Source organism: Quercus suber, unplaced genomic scaffold (genome assembly GCF_002906115.3).
Source record: "Quercus suber isolate HL8 unplaced genomic scaffold, Cork oak 2.0 scaffold_741, whole genome shotgun sequence".
Taxonomy (NCBI): domain Eukaryota; kingdom Viridiplantae; phylum Streptophyta; class Magnoliopsida; order Fagales; family Fagaceae; genus Quercus; species Quercus suber.
In genome coordinates this window covers 64,305-84,771 of record NW_027070179.1, presented here as the reverse complement: position 1 = coordinate 84,771, position 20,467 = coordinate 64,305, and the positions used below count along the sequence as shown (strand labels likewise).

The 20,467-nt window shown below is 34.6% G+C and overlaps 1 protein-coding gene across 1 annotated transcript; it reads left to right on the top strand.

Annotated features, from left to right (window-relative positions):
• Positions 1-1,110: 1,110 nt before the first annotated feature.
• On the top strand, positions 1,111-18,902 carry LOC112009765 (mediator of RNA polymerase II transcription subunit 25-like). Its single transcript, XM_065766770.1, is given in 15 exon segments — positions 1,111-1,456; positions 8,235-8,265; positions 8,685-8,748; positions 9,427-9,557; positions 11,517-11,630; positions 11,632-11,727; positions 11,828-11,893; positions 12,279-12,489; positions 13,662-13,729; positions 13,846-14,688; positions 15,404-15,457; positions 15,708-15,736; positions 16,612-16,680; positions 16,798-16,882; positions 18,729-18,902. Coding segments are annotated over 15 exon segments (2,136 nt in total). The 5' UTR covers positions 1,111-1,355.
• The last annotated feature ends 1,565 nt before the right edge of the window (positions 18,903-20,467 follow it).

The window sequence follows — 20,467 nt, the reverse complement described above, 5'->3', positions numbered from 1 at the left end:
CCACAACACTCCATAAATAATGACTTCTAAAAAACCCAAAGGGAGATTTAGACCATTCTTGCATTTTTGGCCCTTGTCGTAAACAATGTGTAGATAGTAGATCATCACTTTAATCATAACACAATCATCCTACTAATAATTGTTTAAAAAGATTAAAAAATATACATTGTTTATTCTTTCAATCAGCAAGTAATGACCTATAAAAAAAAAAATTCACTACTTAATGATTTAAAAGAATTTAATCTTACGGTTTTTTTAGTTATTTATTTATTTATTTATAATCTAGTAACATTATTATGATTTAAGAAGAGTTCTAATCCCTTTTGAATTTATTGTATAATAATAATAATAATAAATTAATAAATAAATAAAAGAAAAAGAACGAAACAAAGTTGCTTTGAAAGAGCTTTGTAGTTCAACTGACATTTTTTTGGTATTTCCAACTGGTGACGTCTTCAAAACTTGCCCGCAACTCAGTGGCAGTGCCACATGTAGCTTAGAAGACCTGCAATATATATATATATAGTTTATATATATATATATATATATATTTTAAACTAACAAGTTTTGTACACTTACAACAAAATTTTAAATACCCTAATTTAAGAAAGCCTACGATTTTGGTTAGTTTTTCTTTCTTAACTTTGCAATTGTAGCAGTTTTTCTCTCTTTGGAGGCTAGGTTCGCAATTGATACATGTATCATTCACTGCTCCACGCCTCTCTCTCTTTCTCACTTTCTCATTTTTTTTCTCCTCCATCATAATTTTAACTCTCTTTCACTTTATGACTCTTATTTCAACATTCTTTTAGTCTCACTTCCTATCAATCACTTTTTGCCTTTTTTGACGGTAGAAGAAAATTGAATTCTTTTATTTATTTTTATTTTTATGTATATGTGTATTTTTTAATATATATATATATATTGTGATGTCAGATTTATTCAAATTTTTATTAAATTTTGTGTAATTTAAATTTATTAAATAACTACCTTAAAAAGAAAATTCCTGCCAATTATCGAATTATTAAAAAAAACCAAAAAAAAAAAAAAAAGAACTCAACTCCAACAAAACGGACCGTTTATGGATCTGTGAAACAAAAGGCGATCGATACCATTTTTAAGGTAAGGTTGACGTTATAGATTGAAAAGAAAAGAGAGAGAGAGAGAGCCAAACCCACACACGCTAGCCGATCATTACCATACATACTGGGAATTCTTAACGAAACAAAAACCATTCACTCCTGCCTTTCACACACACACAGACAGAGAGAGAACCCAAACACTTTACGAAACTAGTCAGTCAGTCAGTCAGTCAGTCAGTCAGTCACAGCTCTCATCAGCTTTCCGATCTCACCATGGCAGAGAAGCAGCAGCTGATCGTGGCCGTTGAAGGCACCGCAGCCATGGGACACTTTTGGCAAACAGTCCTTTCTGATTACCTTGAAAAGATCATCAGGTCTAATCTAATTGCCTCATTTTCCATTTCTAATTTCTTTCTTTAATATAATTCACCGATTGTTTTGTATTTTTATTGTTCTCCAATTACTTGTTTTAGGGATTTTTTTTCATTGTTTTTTTTTTTTTTTCCTTTTTGGTATGATATAATGGTTAGGCTTAGGATGATGAATGCTTTTAAAGGCGCTGAATTCGTGTTCCTTATTTATTTATTTATTTTTTATTTTTTTGTTGTCAAAAAGTTCAATTTTTAGGGTTTTGAAAAAGTTTTACTATGGTTTGGTGGAATTTTAGTTCAACTTTGAATCTATTGGCTTAGGAAGCTGAAAGTGGAATAGGAACTGGATTATCAAAATCCCTATTCTATGCAACCAAATACGAACTTACAACTTACATATATACATATAATTCTTGGATCAAGTAACTAGTTGCTTTTTAAAAATATTTTTGAGTAGTTGTTAGTCATGGCTGTAATTAAGAAAGTTGTTAACTCATTATAAAAAAAAAAGCAGTTAAATGCTATATATATCCCGAATTACAGTTAGTTATCCATGCGGTCTTTTGACGAGAGGGTATCTGGTGTTACGACTATATGTAACGCAGGTTGTGCCGCACGCTTGTGGGGTCTGCTCCCATTTGAGAGGGGGTGTTACATACGTTTGTTATACACTATGCTTTTGACTTGTTCTTTGTACAACTCCCATCTACTAGGTTTGCACCCCTTTTTGTGAGTATGTGTGTGTGTGTGCGTGTGTTTTAAATTTTTTCCCTTAATACATTAGTTTTGGTCTCAAGGGGGAGAGGGAAAGGGAAGATTTGAACTAGTGATTTTTCGATTTTGATGAGACGTGATCCCTAGCTGAATGTGCTACCTGGGGTTCCTTTTGGTACCTTTTTAATGAATTAATATACATATTAAAAAAATACAAATTTTTGCATTCATCTTAAATTGAGGTTGATTTGCAATCTGCATCCCACCATCCAAAATAAACAAATTATTTAGTTGATTGTAGCGGACATCGCACTCTAGGAGGAAATAATAATGAGAGCACTCTAGCACTTAACCTAGTCCACCAATTTGTCAATTTTGACACTAATTTTAGATGGTAAGATGGACATTGCAAATTAGTCATGAACGAGGGTGTTGATTGCAAAAATTTATAGTTTTGGATGAATATTGTAAATAAACCCCTGGTTTAGGTGATTAACTGCAAATTCCCCATAAACTTGCTTCTAATTTTTAGATTTTATGAGATGTGTTATGCTATATATAACTGTTTATGTTAGGAACTCATGGGTAGAACTCAACCTTGAAAACTGGCTTGCAAGGGAGGATGCCCATGAGCTTACAAATACATGGTTAAGCTTACACTTAATCCATGTGAGATACTAGAATCATAACATATTACCATGCTCTGCAGCTGATGTTCACGACAGCTCACTCTATCGACAATGACCTGATAGTAGTCCTTTCTCTTTTTGGTGATAGTCCTTTCTCTTTTTGGTGGCTCCACTCACCTATCAGTTTATTTTAATCTAGCCTCTAGGTCGCCTTCTCTGGGATCCACCACAAAGCCATTCATCCTGTAGCCATGGTTGACACCAAATCTACAACAATTCTTAACGAAACCATTTCCAACTTTCAAGAAGTTCAAAAAAAACTTAGTCTCATTTTGTAGAAATTATTTGATGCAGAAACAAGAAGACAACAACCCCAAACACCTCAGTCCAATGAGATACATCAAGCAACGCTATACCCATAACTTTTTTAAAATCAATCAAGGTTGATTTTCCCAGGTTCAAGGGTGAAGAACATGCTACTTGGGTTTATAAAGTAAACCAATACTTCAACTATTACAAGACCCCATATCATGAACACTGGCGGCTCCACGATAGAGCCAGGGTGGTCACAAGACCACCCTGACCTAGAAAAAAATCATTATTATATATAAAATTTAAAAATTTTATGATTTTTTTACCCTTAAAAAAATCTGTGATCACCCTAAATTTTTTTAAGCCTAATATAATTAAATTTTGGACAAAGTTTAACAACAAATTAACTTGGTTGTAGACTAAGGATACAACTCTACTCAATATATTTTTTATTGGATATGAATTTTGACAAATCCACAATTATATTACATTTTTTTTTTTTTTTTTAATATCATCCATGCTTGCAAAATTTCAAGAAGATCAAAGATCAATAACTTCTGTCATCAATCAAATGTTTAAATTTCGAGTTTTTATAGTCTAACATTATACACAAAAATAAGTTTATAGATCAAATAGGAAATAACATCTGATTGACATGAAATTTAACATATGTTTTAAAAATATAAAGAGCATACAATTCAACGGTTTGATTTTCAAAATATGTAGCCTTGTAATTTGTTTAGTGAAAGTTGTAATCTTAGGCTGTAACTAAGTTTGTAGTCAAATTTTATCCTTAAACTTTGTTTCTTTTAACAATATATTGAGCCCTTACAAACAAAAAGAAAAAAAAAAAAAAAATTATTTAACTAAAATTTTGAAATAGATGTAGCTTGCAGCATTGATAATGAATGCAACGATTTTAAAATAAAAAGATTCGGAAAAGGAAATTGTAAGACCTTATGTTTTTTTTTTTTTTTTTTTTGCTTTTATTTTTGGTTGTTGTCAATATATGAATTTATCTTTTTATTAGATTTTGTTTAATTTAAGTTTCTTCATGACCACCCTGGAAAAAATTCTTGGAGCCGCCACTGATCATGAAGAGCTTCTAATGGCCTATTTTCACATGGATGTGGAAGCATTAGTATGGTTCCAAGATGTTGAAGATATTGGGTTAAATGTTAGTTGGGATGCCTTTGTTCAAGTGGTATGAGTCAAATTTGGATCTACTGCTTATGACAATCCAATGAAAGCTACCACTCAAGAACACACTGCTCTTATGAGCGTTCCTATGGTCATTGATGTTAGCCAAAATAATGTTGCACCAAATGGACCAAGACTTTAGGAGAATTTCGAGGCTGTGACTAAAGAAGAGTTATGGAGTCTTGAGGCAACGAAAAAGAAGAATCTACAATGTGCCTCTCTGCAACCTATTGTTTGTGAGTATGATGAAGCTGTTGTTATTGAAGGGGCCAATATAGTTAGAGTCCAGCAAATTAACCGAGTGTTTGAAGTTGAGGAAGGGACCTTGAAAGGACAAAAGACACGGCTATTGAACTACAAGACATTGCTAGTTCTCTAGTTTTGGGCTGTGATTAATTGCTTTGGAGCTGTTTGTGTGATCAATGGTCAAGATGCTTTGGCATATTGGGTTAGTGGCTGGTTTCCCCTCATGAAGTTGTCATTTCTCAACGACACCTTGTGGGCAAGTTGATTTGAAGGGAGGGAAATGTTAGGAACCCATGGGTAGAACTCACCCTTAAAAACCAACTTGCAAAGGGAGGGTGCCTAAGAGCTTATAAACACATGCTAAGTTTACGCTTAATCCATGTGAGATAGTATGATCATAACAATTTACAATTTATGAGAATCATTATTTAGATAAATACCATTCAATGTAATTAATTTGTTCCTATTTTTAATTATAAGTTGTGATTGGTGATGAGCTTGGCGGCATTGAACCATTATCAAAGTAAGGAAAAAATTAGGCTAAAATGCAAAAATCACTCTCTATTTTTCACCAAAATTCATTTCAATCCTCTAACTTTCAATTTTATTCAATTAAGGCTTTTCCATCAACTTTTCTTAGATGTTGTGGTTAATTTTTCAATTTTTTAAATTAAAAAAATTCAATTAATGATTGAAAAATATTTTCCAGATTTATTTATTTATTTTTTGACAAAAGTTGATGAAAATGCCTTAATTGAATAAATCTGAAATTTAGAGGACTGAAATGAACGAAAGCAAAATTAGAGGACTGAAATAAATTCTGAAAATAATTTTGAAGAAACTTAGATGATGAGTTTTACATTTTAGCCAAAAATTTAATTAGAAGCTCTGGGTGGTTATGAGTTTAGTGATGTTGAACCATTGGCATGTTATTGGAACTGAAGCAAGCAAGAAATTAAATATAAGCTCTGGTTGGTGATGATCTTGGTGATGTTAAATCGTTAGCATATTATGAAAATCAAATTTATTGCTTACGAAAACATTATGGTCGTGTACATACTTTAATGGGTACTTTGAGGCCGTATCAAATAGATAAGTACCGATGAGGCCTGGCTCAAATTGCATCTTCCCTTGTAAGAACAACATGGAGGGTAAGGTTGTGGGTTCAAAAGACCAAAAAGGTGAGTGTATAACTTACCAGTAAAAAATTCAAATAGATTAGTCCCAAATATCATCATTTAATGTGAACTATTTTGTTCTTATACTAGAAATCAGAAATAACCAGACAATATTTCTGTTTATTTCCCTTAATAGTGGTTTATTTTGGGTTTAATCTAGGAATGAAAATTTGTTCCAAATTTTAACCAAATTGAATTCTAGGAGTGAAGTTTCATTATGAGATTCTAGTGTTGAGGTCACTTTTTTGCTTTAGTTGGTAGAAACTCCTTCAAATGTCTGATACTTATGGTTTGTAATCATTAAATCATTATGGTTTTGATCATTTACATTCTGCAAAGGCAGGTCCATCTGGTAGCAGATTTTCCACTAGCTTATATGTGCCATAAGAGGCCATATTAGGTTGTTATACTGGGTTGATAAATGCTAATTCTCTTACTGAGGGGGCCAATGACTTGTTTAAAAAAAAGAAAAAAGAAAAAAGAAAAAAGAAAAAAGAGAAGTTCAATGGCAATTCCTCTGTTAAGATTACTGGTTATGAAATTGGTAAGGGTTTATACACTAACTTCCCTTGAGGTCTAAGAAATTTCAGAACCTCCTCGAATTTTTAGAAATGACACATCCATCCTAAGGTTATTACTTTTATTTTCTCTCTCTCTTGATTTTCATTATCATATAACCAATATGATTAGTAAAACATAACTCTTTTATTATTATTATTATTTATTTTTTATATTTGATAGGTAGTAAAACATAACTTGAGGTTATGTTGGATGTGATTTTAATTTGGAAAATGTGTATTTTCACTCAATTTTAATGACACGTAAATGGTCATGGGGGTCAATGTTTATATATATATATATATATCAAAACTTCAAGGGGTGGAGTGTTATATATGAACATTGGAGGAGGTTTTTGACATTTCCCAAAACCTTGAGGGAGGTTAGGGTAATTTACCCTAATGGTAATGTAAAATTCTCTCTCTCTCTCTTTCTCTCTCTCTCTTAGATTGGTAAGTTACGCACCTGGTGGGTCTTGAACCAAAAAGTAATAATGTTTTTGTCTATTTTTATTTTTGTTACAATGGGATACTAAAGTTATTTTGTATATCTTGTTTACCACTCAATTTTTGTAATTGAGGACATGAACTGAAATTGGCTTGAATAATTATAAGGTCTGACAGATTAGGTTTTCATTTTCAAAGGTCTTGCCTACATAAATAGAAAAAGCTTTAATAGGATCTTTATTGAACCTTACTGTAAAATTAAAATAGTAACTCGGATATTATATTTGAAAAATGGCCAATGAATTTTCATGCTAGACAGCAGCTAGAAACTTTGCTGCTGGTCTAATTAAGAGAGGAATTGTTGATTGGGTTTGTCTATTCATGAGTTTGGTCTTCATTGGGTTTGGATTTGGGCAAGGTCTACTACACTTCTGTCTTGGTTATTTCTTAATCTTCTTATAAAACTCCAAACATGTGGATCAATCACTTTACATCCTAGAAAGCATTTGCAAATTGCACTCTGGCATTTTTAAGTGTGTTTGGGGCTGTAATTCTCAACTTGAGAAGAAAAGCATTACATTTGTTTTTGAAACGGAAACTCTAATGTATAGGTGTACTTGTATAGGTATATTCTCTAGATATAGTATAGGTGTACTTGTATGTTGCCCGTATTTGTTTAGAGTTTGGTATATCTGAAAAAAAAAGAAAGAAAAAGAAAAAGAAAAAGGAGTTTCCTATCATTAATGTGTTGATAGGAGTGGATATGAATTGCTGACTTTGGGATATTATGTGAAGCTATATCTCAGCTTGCACTTTCTTCTCCCATAATAATTGGTTGAAGGGTGAGGTCATGGGCTTGAGATCCACTAAGTGCTTGTGTAACTTACCCAAAAAAAAAAAAAAAAAAAAAAAGATTTGGAGTCCAATTGCAATTGAATGTTCAATCAACTGCATTCTTTTATAATGGTTTTATTTGTGTCATTTCATCCCATTGACCAAACCCCCAGTGGCCGGAAGCTGGCAGCTGGGTGTATGTCTGCATGTCACTGATTCAGTGTTGGAAGCCTGTTTAAATATCCATAAACTTAGAGTTTCTCCACTAAGAATTAATTACAATGGGAATATTCAAAAATAAATATATTATAATCTGAGTTTTTCCCCGCTTTTTCACTTCTTTTTTTTAGGTTCTCATTTATGTGTCTTTTTATTTATTTAATTTTTTAAGGGATGCTAGTTGATCACCTCTTGCTTTCAGGAAATCATGCTCCTGGTCTTCAACTTATTTAGCTGATATTTTTGCTGACTTGATGTTTGTCCCCTTTCTTGTTACTTTTGATTTTGAAACCTTGTGTTGTTTGAGAATAAATATATATTTTATTTCATTGGTATTGTTTTTATACAGGTATTGTTTAACTGCATTATCATTTACTCAGATCACATCGTAGACATTATATTTAATATTTTATGCCAGTTCTGATTTATTGTGTTTCAAATGTAGGTGTTTCTGTGGAAATGAGTTGAACGGGCAGGTAAATCCTCTTTTTGTCATGATGCAGTTATTAGAATCTTTTTCTTGCCACTGATAACTCATCCTACCTAATTAGGATTTATAGTCTCTGTTTATGATACTTGATAATAAGGCATATGCCAAGAAATGCCGATTATTCATCTAATTCATTGGCAGCAAGCACCATAGTTGAACAAATCAGGCACATAATGATTTCCTTTATATGGATTTATCTATTTGATTGAGCATGATATTACGCATTCCTTTGAACTTCCAAACTGCTGTTGGTATTTGTATATTTTTCTTATTTAATTGAAGATTTCAGTTGTAGAAAGTTTTGTAATCTTTTCTGTAAGCTTTGGTTTTATAGCTTGCTAATTATTGCCTTCTTAATGCTGACGTGTATATATATATATATATTTTTTTTTTTTTGAAATACAGAAGCCCTCTAGTTCTAATGTTGAGTTCTCCTTGGTCACTTTTAATACCCATGGATCCTACTGTGGTATGTATTTTTCTCATTCTTCTTAAACTGTCTTCCAGATTATATTTTGGTTAATATATATGACATCTTCTTGGAAAAATAATGTAATGCAGTATTACTACCATCCAACCCCTCTTTTCTTCTTCCGACATTATTGTATCTGATACAAGCATATAAACATCATAAAGTTAAATTGGAAATTCTTCATTCATGGTTTTTGCCTTTCTGGACTAATTCCACTTTTGCATCTCTGGCATAGTAGAAGTTTAATACAACTTTGTATCCATGTACTTGATGTCTGTTATAAAACTTCCTTGACATTTTGAACTCAACTCAACTCAACTAAGCCCTAATTCTAAATTGGGGTTGGATTCATGGACAATGAGAATCATGTTCATAAGATGTGATAAAAGTTCCATGCTGACCATCATCCTACTACAAACCTTCTCCTTTATTCAGGCTTGGGACTGGCTATGCAAAAGGATATGTCAATAAACTTTTCATGCATGAAGTTAACTTTCAAACTCATCTTAAGATGTATTTTTTTCTTAACCAAGCTTTTTTCAGGCTTGTTTTTTTGTACAAGAATATAATGTCTTGGATGTTATGAAGCTTGAATTGCACCAAGCTTACAATATGCAATAACTTCTATGTTTGCATATCAGTTGCTAAGTGTATATTTTGCCTGCCTTCATGCAGGGTGCCTGGTGCAACGGACTGGTTGGACAAGAGATGTAGATAATTTCTTACAGTGGCTTTCATATATACCCTTTGCTGGTGGTGGTTTCAATGATGCTGCAATTGCAGAAGGGCTTGCTGAAGCTCTGATGGTGTGAAGTGTTTGATCTTCTATTCTTTTTTTCCCTCCCATATTCAGTTTCAGTTAAAAAATATATGTGCGATCTTGTTATATATATGTCTGCCTCATGCACACTTCTTACATACTTTTTAATTGTAAATTTTCTTTCGGTTATGGATGTAGTCATACAGACTCCAGGATTGTTTTGAGTCTCTTCATTATTGCCACATGGTTTGATATTTACGCTCTCTGTTTGAAGTAAAATATTTTCCGTAATTTTTTTTCCCCATTTTTAGGTGTTTTTTTGTATATAAAATGTGGTCAAACTTGTAAAATATTTTCCATTAAGAGTAAATCTTTTATAAAATGTTGTAAAATATTTTACCTTTAAAAACTTGATAAAACATTCACAAAAACACATAGTGCTTGCCCTCTCCCCATCTGGTGGCTAGGGGCAGGGCAGCTGGTGCCTGCAGTTCTGTTGCCACTTGCCAGAGCTGGTGGTCCGGTCACCAGAGATGTTATTCTGGCAGTGGTTGCCGGCAGTCCAGCACAGGAGCCACCTTTCTGATTGCCAGTTCCGGTGGTCCGGTCACTGGACCTCCAGCGGCTCCAGTGGCTGGGCCACCGGTTTTTGTGGTTTGATTGAAAAATTTTACATGCCACACAAATTGCCTAAAAAATATTTTACTGAAAATATTTTACATGAAAAATATTTACATTGGAAAATATTTTACTTCAAAACAAACGGAGCCTAAAATCATGCAGAGGCCTTGGTTTAGGTCCCCCTAGGGTCTTGAAACTATCTTCACATTGACACCCCTCCTATTCCTACCGTAGAATAAAGCAGGTCCAGGTCTAGAACTTGCTACAGGTGAACAACCAAGGAGCTGCTGGTTAAAGGTTTTTCTGATGATGATTGCAACCAACATCTGGTAGAATTTCTGTGATTGCATTCTGTGATATCGTTCCCTCAACCTAGGTTATGCTGAAAATTCTCTTCAGCACTTGTCAGTGCATGCTATTAAACAGATGGGGGCATGAGCAAGATTTAGGCAATAAATGGTGGTGATACTCAACAATTTACTGTTTATAACATAAGTACATGTACTTATGCAAGTTTGGGAGACTTCTGTGCATTTTGAAAGGACTAATAGCATTCTCTTCATCCTGTTCATATGATTGTTATTCAAGTTTGGGAGACTTCTGTGCATTTCATCAGTTTGCTCTAATGCTACATGCTTTGTTAGATCACATATCTTTTCTTTTCCTACTTGTAGTTTTTGATAACTTGGTGTTCCCCTTTTCCTTGTAGCATCTTCAACTTGAATCAAATCTCTTTTCTGGGTTGGTGATTTTATTATACAAGAAAAAACCTCTTAAGTGACTTCTAATTTTCTTGCTCAATTGTCCCATCTCTTTGTTTTCATGAATATAATTAAAATTCGTGCAAGGGTTGGTTACTGATCCTACTCCAAGCTCTCACTTAAATAATCCTTTCTTGGTCCAGAATTTTGGACTAGCTATGCATTGTGATTGTGTTGGTAGCTCTAAATGATCTCACCATATCCTTGTTAGTATGGGTTTGGTGAAAACATTCAGACAAGATAGATTTTTAATCATTATTCATGCTGATCCTTCCTTTTTCATAGTGACACTGTTGCATTAGATGCACTCCTTCATGTGATGAATAGTTTCGAGTACGTAAGTGATTTGCCATTGTATTACTAGTGACTATTGATCCTTGACTATAAAGATGCATCTAATTTGGTTTATATTCAAAGAATCTAAAGCAACTAATTGGATTTTACTAAGCTCAAATTGCAAAGAGCGTGCCTTGTGATCTCCAAATAAAAGTTCATAATTTCATCATCTTATTGGCACTGTTTGTTATGTACACTCCTTATTGAGTATCTACTGTTTCTTTTGATGCTTTAATCAGTATGTGCGCTTATTAAATATCTACTGCTTCTTTTGATGCTTTAATCAGATGTTTCCTATTCTGCAAAATGGAAACCAAAATCAACAAAATATGGATTCTCAAAGGCATTGCATTCTTGTTGCTGCCAGTAACCCTTATCCCTTGCCAACACCAGTTTATCGGCCCACAGATTCAACATTTGGAGAAGGGTGAAAATATAGAAGAACAAACAGAAAGCCGTTCGTCTGATGCTGAGACAGTTGCTAAATCATTTGCCCAAGTACATTTAGCATTGCTTAGTCCTTATTTACTGATGGTTGTTTGCATTTTTATGAGGGTTCCCCTGTCATGAAGTAACAGATCCTTAATTTTCCATGCAGTGCTCTGTTTCTCTGTCAGTCATTTGTCCAAAACAGCTTCCTAAACTTAGAACAATATTCAATGCGGTAATGATGATAATTTTACTCAGTTTAATGTTTCATTAGTGGTTTCTTGCTTTGAGCTTGCCAAGAATTTCATATCTAGGCTACCCAATACCTCAACTGAACTATTCTCTATTCACCGATTACTCTCTAGATCTTGACTTCTCTGAAACTAACTGCTTGGTTTAGATTGAATGTAAATAGCCTACGCTGGTTATGTGATACTTATCTAGATGAAAGCCCAAGTAAATCTATAAACTAAATTTTTTAATAAAAAAAAAAACCGTTACATATTAGGCTAGAATCTATATCATGCTCTATTTTTGGAGCACACCAAAGGGAAGCACCAACTCTTTTTTGCTTACTGGAAGCTGGGTATGTTACTTACTACATCAATTTATCAATTTAGGCAAGGCACAATCCCCGGCCTGCAGATCTAGCAGTAGACAATGTGAAAAACCCTCAGTTTCTTGTTCTACTATCAGAGAATTTTATGGAGGCTCGTGCTGCTTTAAGTCGTTCTGGAATTACAAGTTTGCCTTCAAATCAGAGTTCTGTAAAAGTGGACATAGCTCCTGTTACTTCAGTCACAGGACCGCCTCCAACTTCTATTCAATCAGGTTATGCATCCATTTAATATGATATTTGGTTGCTTGTCTCTTTTGAAGCGTGAATGAACTAATTCACATGACCTATTTGTTTCTTTTGCCTTTTCCCCCACACGTGTTAGCCAACTGGGCTTGTTTAAAACTATGTTTCCACCTGTCAAATTTTATACTTGAATTTTCAGAGTCCAAATTCATCATGATCAAGTCTCTGCCTTTGCATCATTGAGGAAGTAGTTGCTAGGTGTTAAAATAATTGGTTAAGTGATTAATAATAATTTCACAATTTCCTAATAGTTTAAGTTTTGGGGCCAAGTGACCCTACCTCCCATTTATAAGTTAAAAATTCCATCTATTGGGCCCCACTAATTGGGGGAAGTCTTGGCCCACACATGAGGGTGAGTGTTAGAATAAATGGTTAAGTGATTAGATTCATTTTTCCTATTAATTTAAGCTTTATAGACAAATGGTAGTTTATCACTAGATTTTGTAGAAGATTTATTGCCTTATTGCTATACTTTTGTTATTTGAGAACTAATATGAAAAGTACAAGACTGGTAACACTTCTCCCAGACCCAGTAGAAGCAGGAAGCGTTGTGCATTGGGTATGACCTTTTTATTGGGCATTACAAACTTTGTAAGGAATACAATCTGCTTAGCAAGATTCAAGCATTATTGGAAGAATCAAAATAGTAATACTGTTTCACCTGAGCATCATACTCTCCCTCCTTCCCTCTCAAATATTTATTTGATGAATGAGTGATTTCATGTCAAAGGAAGTTATCAATCAATAATACAACCTACCAAAACAGAAGCAGTAACACTGCTAGTGATATTCTATCAACAATTATTACTCTTTTGTTTCTTGATTGAAGAGTTCTCAATGGTCAAATTTCAGTAATCTCTGCTGAGTGTTTAACTATTCTTGGAGAGTTAAGAAAAATGAAACCGAAAAATAACACACATAATAGTCTAGCTCTGGAGAAAATTGTGTCTGTGCAAGAAGTGCATATTTATTTCTAATCTGAAAACTTCTCTTTAGTGGATTGTGAATTTTAGCCACAGTTGAAATGGCAGGTATATGCCTCAGATGGTAGCTAATAGTTTGGAAGGCTAATCGCAACTATTGGTTAATTTTTGCTTAATATTCTAATTGGTGGACTTACTTTCCCTTTATTGATTTTCAGTGAATGGGTCTATCATGAATAGGCAACCAATATCTGTTGGAAATGTTCCCCCTGCTACTGTGAAAGTTGTAAGCGTTGCATATCCTTCACTATGGTTGACTTATTCCTGGGAGTTGAATGTTCTTTGTATAATATGTGGAATTGGATTGTGTAAGCAGTGTTGAATTCATAATATATTTTTCAGGAACCAAGCACTATAACTTCCATGGTAGCTGGACCTGGTTTTTCACACATGCCACCTGTTGCACGTGCTGCTTCTCAAGGAGTCCCAAGCTTACAAACTTCTTCACCATCTTCTGCTTCTCAAGAAATGATCACAAATAATGACAATGTCCAAGATTTGAAACCCTTAGTAAGTGGCGTGTCACAACCTGTACGTCCTGTTGGCCCTGCTCCAGCAAATGTGAACATTTTGAACAATCTCTGTCAAGCACGACAAGTGATGAACTCTGCAGCTTTAACTGGAGGATCCTCTATAGGACTTCAACATCAAACTCCTATATCCATGCATATGTCAAACATGATATCCAGTGGGATGGCATCTTCTGTGTCTGCCGCTCAAAATGTATTTTCATCTGGACAATCTGGCATTACATCGATAAGTGGGTCTGGAGCCCTTTCAGGGACTGGACAGGTTGCACAAAACTCAGGTCTTGGTTCATTCAATTCGGCAACTTCTAATGTGTCTGGAAATTCAAACCTTGGGATTTCTCAACCAATGGCTAATCTCCAAGGAGGTGTTAGTATGAGTCAATCAGTACCTGGTATGAATCCAGGGAATCTTTCTGGAGCACAAATGGCACAAAGTGGGATTGGCATGAACCAAAACATGATGAGTGGCCTTGGGCCATCAGTTGTCTCTTCTGGAACTGGAACAATGATTCCGACTCCAGGAATGCCTCAACAAGTACAATCAGGGATGCAATCACTAGGCGTAAACAACAACTCAGCAGCTAATATGCCATTGTCACAACAAACATCAAGTTCTTTGCAGTCATCACAATCCAAATATGTAAAAGTCTGGGAGGTAAGTCCAGGATACATAGGATTAAGGATGGATTTGCAAATTTCATGTGGCTAAGTTTATTAATTTCACCCATGTTCTACCTTCCCTTACAGATGGCCGTATTTAGAAAAAATAAAAAATAAAAAAAATTCTTATTTTCTATGCCTGTGCAAGCTAATGGAACAGAGAGTATGTATAGTAAAATATCCTGTCCATGTGAAAGTTAAGAAGGTCAAAACCCCCTTATATATTCTTTTTTCCTGAGAACACCTCCACCTAAGTTATCGCTGTAACAGTTTTTTTTTTCCCCTTTAGTTTAGTAGAGATCAAAGCCCCATATCCTTAAGTAGTACAATCTTGACAATACTTTTGACTGATATTATCAGTCAGAAGATAACATATCTTTTTTTGTAATATTAAATTTTTGGAATTTTTTTTTAACCAGCAACTTTTTTGTACATGGTTGTGACCAAACACCTCTTTCTCCTGGGCTTCTGGCTGAGAGAAAGAGCCACGGGGTGTGGGGAGGGTAACACTATCAACAACATCATCTACCTTGTGATTTTTTTATTTTTTTATAAATTGTTATTTTTGTAACTGCTTATTATAAATCAAATTCATTCATCAAGGAGGTTCTGAACTTGTCCTCTGAACCTGACTTGTGGTTGGCTTTTTATTACATCTCACGGTATAGTTGTGTAATCACTAATTTTTTTGAACAATCAAATGCATGCAGGGAAATTTATCTGGCCAGAGACAAGGGCAGCCTGTCTTTATCACCAGACTGGAAGTATGTTTCTAGTACCTGACAAATTTTATTTAATATTGAGGAACTTTTTCTTCTTTAAAAAGTTTTTGAAATTGCAGCAATGTATGATATTTTTAACTTTCAAGCACCTGATAAAAAATTATGCAAATATTGTGTACTTTTTCTTTTTTGTTTTATGTTTGTTCTAATGTGTTGATATTGTTTGATGATCTTTTTTACCTATGTTATTTTATTAAATTTGTAAATCTCACAGGCCAATTCTTTGTGACAGGGTTACAGGAGTGCTTCAGCTTCTGAAACGTAAGTCCTGGAAGTATTTTCTTATTTCTGCCCCCCAAAAAAAAAAAAAAAAAATCCTTGGAATATTTTTAAGCACTTAGCTACGTGCTTTGACATCAAACTCAATTTTTATTCTAAACTTAAGAGGAAAAATGAGTCTAGTGATTTGCTAATGCTAATTGCCGGATTAGCTCACTGACTAGTAATAAGTTTCTCATTTGACTGATGATCAGTAAAGGAGTATACTTTAATTAAGCCTTCATCATTTGAAATTAAAAATATAGATCATAGGGAGATGGTTCAGCATTGGTTTCCAGCCTTTTTAAAAAAGAAAAAGAAAAAGAAATTTAATCTACAGTGACATGATTAGTCACCTGAAGCAATGTTGGCTTGTGGTTGAGTTTTCTCTTCCTGTTGTGGAAGGAACCACTGTAGATGATGATATTCTATCGGAGAGAGAATTATAAGTCTCAATTAGATTTTAAGCATCCAGAAGTACTTATAAAAAAAAAGCATCCAGAAGTAGTTTAAAATACTTTAAATAATTTCTGCTGTTATGTTAGCACCTATGAATGCATTATCTAGTATTTTAGTCATAAACAAGGTGGATGACCTCAATCAAAAGCCAATATGTAAAGGATGACTCAAAAATCTTAGTATTTCTTTTCAATACCCTGACATAGACTATGAGGTGGTATTAGTTCTGTATTTGGGTTTCAGTCCTTCCTGTTTACTTATTAAAAATAAAAAAATAATAAGTTCTGTATTTGGGTTTCCTACTTTATGTGTTTCCCAACAGCTACATCTTTTTGGGGAAAAGTTTTGGATTCCTTGTTTAGCACACCGTAGAAGATTAATCTTTATTTACTGGCATGTATATCTCCTGTGGTTTTCAGGCTTGCAGCAAACTGGCCGCCAACAATGCAAATAGTTCGGCTAATATCTCAGGACCACATGAACAATAAGTAATTCTTCTGAGTGAAAATTTTGATTTTGTCTACTTATGCTTGTGTCTCTGTCCATTTATCTTTCTGGATTTGTTATATTTTTGGGCTTGTTAACTTCATTGTGTTCAATATTAGGCAATATGTTGGAAAGGCAGATTTTCTAGTTTTTCGTGCAATGAACCAGCATGGATTTCTTGGACAACTGCAAGAAAAGAAGCTTGTAAGTTGTCTTTAGCTATTTCTTCCCCCCCACCCCCAACAAAAACCCCCAAAATAATTCTTTTTTGGATAAGTGTAGCCAATTTTCTGTAGTGTGACCTTGTTTTTTCAAAATTTGTCTGTTGAATTACATGCTATAATATCATCCTCCTCCCCCCCCCCCCCCCCACCACACACACACACACACAAAGGGTCAACAACTATGTGTATTACTTCATTTTTCCTCTGTTGTTCAGCATTAATATCAGTATAATTTTCTTTTGTGGATCTAGAACTAATCTTTTACTAGGTTAGCATAATGGTGCCAACTCTGTGGCATTCTCTATAATACCAGATTTTGCACAAGTTCAAATGTTTACACAACTGGGAAAAGAGAGAGTAGGAACTGAGAATATGTTCTACACTAAGGACTACAACCAGCCTTCTATTAGCTAATTAGATGTTTTATTTAATTTTCTAGAGTCAAAGTTATTTTTGTAATTCAATAATTGGGTTTTGATCTAAGTCAATTAGGATTAGCATTTTGATCTAACTTGTTTGGAGACAAGTTTATGATAATAAAATTTCAGTTTGAGTGAGGAGCCTTATAGATGAGCTGGCACCTCTTGATGTTTCCAATGTAGATGTCCAGGGTTTAAATTCTCTCTCCTTGACCTATAGAATTATCAAACTAAAATTTAGTTAGAATTTTTCAAAATGACTTTGTGCTGACTCCTACCAACCCTAGCTGTTGATTCCTAGGTTTATCTTATTTTTCTGTTTTGGATGTTCTGCAATTTTCTTTAGAAAATTTTATGCTGCATCAACTTTGGTATCAAGCTCATTGTTGTCAGTCATTGAACTATACCAACGTTTATATAGTTAGCAGACGTTTAAGGTGGAATGAGCTTTCTCAAATCTGATATTGAATATATATTCTACAGTTGATCTGGGGTTTGAACTAATTTAACTTGCTGTGAAGTGTCCCCATAATGAAAATAATTGCCGCTTAGATTTTAAACACCAAGAGCCTTGTAGCTCAACTATTTAGCACCTTATTGTGTTTCCAAATGAGACATCTAGGGTTCAAATAAGATTTTAAACGACATTTGAACCTTTTTAACTACTACCATTTGAAGCCTGCCAATCCCTAAAACATGTTTTAAGAATATTCCAAGGGTCTTAAATCCTTCAATTCTGAAGTGTTATAGAACAACTGCTTTGAGTCTTCAAGACACTCAAATAAACCTTGTCGAATTGTTTACTTCAATAGGAATTAAGAAGTCATATGCTTTAGAATTTGGATGTGTGGAACACTGTATCTCTATGTTTGTTGACATGCATTTGGAGGGAGAGAGGTATGCATTTTTTATGAAACTGGGTTCTGAATCTTCTGATTGCTTAAACTAAGATTTTTATTTTTGAGACCACTTTTCAATTGGATAGGATCAAATAAGGGAAATTGGGGATTTGGCTTCTTGCTCTTTTTGGGAATGCTTAGATCTTTAGGGGTTTTAGACCACATAAATTCTTTTTTTGTGCATCTCTTTTATGCTGACTGAATATTAGGGCTATGCCCTTTTTTCATACAAAATTATTACTTAAAAAAAAGTAACATGCTTCAAAAATGCTGTAATGAACAATTTTATGAATTATTTATTTTTAATTTTGGCTGGATATGGGTTTTGAACCCCTGCTGCTTTGACCATGCATCAAGAAGCTTTACCACCTAGATAAGGTGGCATCTTTGCTTCCATTTGATATTTTAAACAGCTTAAGTTTTATGTCTTATTTTGTAAATTTGAAACCACAAATGTATGTCTGCTGGGATCTTTTAGTGCTGAAGTTTTCAATTTTTATTATTATAGTGTGCAGTCATTCAATTGCCATCTCAGACATTGCTGCTATCTGTTTCTGACAAAGCCTGCCGCTTGATTGGAATGCTTTTTCCTGGNAAAAAAAAAAAAAAAAAAAAAAAACCCAAAACACAGAAATCAAAATCTAAACCAAAACCCCAGATTTATGAGACTATAACGAAATAAAAACCCAGAACAATCTTTTAAAAAAAAAAAACCCAGAACAAAGAAATCAAAATCCAAACAAAAAACAAAGACTTATAAGACTAAAAAAAGAGAGAGAAGATTAAACTAGCATCAGCACCACCACTCTATCCTCCACCACCAACACATCAATCACAAGATTAGTACAATTTTTTTTAAAAGAAAACTTTTTTTACTAACCCACCATCAACTTCAAGTAGATCAGAGGAGGCTTGTGGAGTTGACTCAACCAAGAACGATGAGTGCAACGAAAACTTTAAATTAGCAATGGCGCAATAAGGCTAACTAGGTGACGTCAGCAAGGAGGCTAGGGTTAGGGGTAACGATGAAGCCTAACTTGGTGGTGGTGGTAGCAAGGAGGCTAGGGTTAGGGATTTGAGAGAGAGATTAGAGAAAGGGAGAGTGAGAAATTAGAGAAAGTGAGAGAACTCTTTAGAACATTTTTTTATGTTTTGAGAAAGAAATCTCTAGAACTTAAACTTTGAAACTAAAGCTGTAAGTGTAACCCATGTTTTTTTCTTTTTAAAATTTATGGGTCGGACGGGTCGGTTTACATGGGTTAGAATTCAAGGGACTCGAAATCGACCTGTAAAACCGAATTTTAAAATTAATTAACTCGCGCCTGACTCGTTTGGACAATCGGATTCATCCATGGGCCTTCGGGTTGGATTAGGTTGGATGGGTGGGTCGGGCTTGACGGGTTGATGGACAGCCCTACTAGCCACCACCACTACCTTGTGTTGGCCGCGCCATGCTTCATTCCCAGACAAAAGTAGTTTTGTTTTGTTTTCTTGCTTCTCTTAGGATTCTTATCCGGATAAGGGTTGAGTTTTTCTCTTACTAACTCCTATAGCATGCACCAAGTGATTCCAACTCATATTTGCCTCTTTTGGGTGATATGTTATCCCAGCAGGACATTTCCCCCAAAAGAGCTTGAGCGAAAACCCCAGAATAGGCTCCCCCATTTCCCTATTGTTAGACCACACCTTCTCTTACCTCTGACCCCTGGCCCACCTCCTCTGTATTGGCTAGGTACAAGTAGGTGCTTGAGCCTTGTGCGTGCTCCACTCCTATATGAGTCCATTGCTTTTCTGGCATTCAAGCATTTGCCATTGCCTGCAATTTTGTCTAGCCCTGTTGCGTGTTCTGCTGCTTGTTTAACTCTTGTGGCGTGGATGAGTCATTGGGTCTTCATTCTTTGCATCTTATTTCTTCTTTGGGCTGGGTATTGCTTGCGTGTGGGCTTTTTCTTCTTTAATTCAGCCTTTGTCTCCTTTCACTTCTAGTTCGTGTGCTAGCTAGTACTCTTGCCATGCCATTGCATTGTTTTTGCCATGATATCATATAACTTTGTTTGCTGGACTTCCTCTAGGCCTGCCATGCCAGTTTCATGTGTTATTTCTTCCTTTAGTTCACATTGCCGCATTCCTGTTGGGTCAGTCCATATAACATCTTGGGCTTCCCCGACCCATTTTATTCCTTGGGTGTCTTGGGACCGTTTCATTTTTTCCTACTTCTTACATTTTCATGGGCTTTTGCTAAGTCTC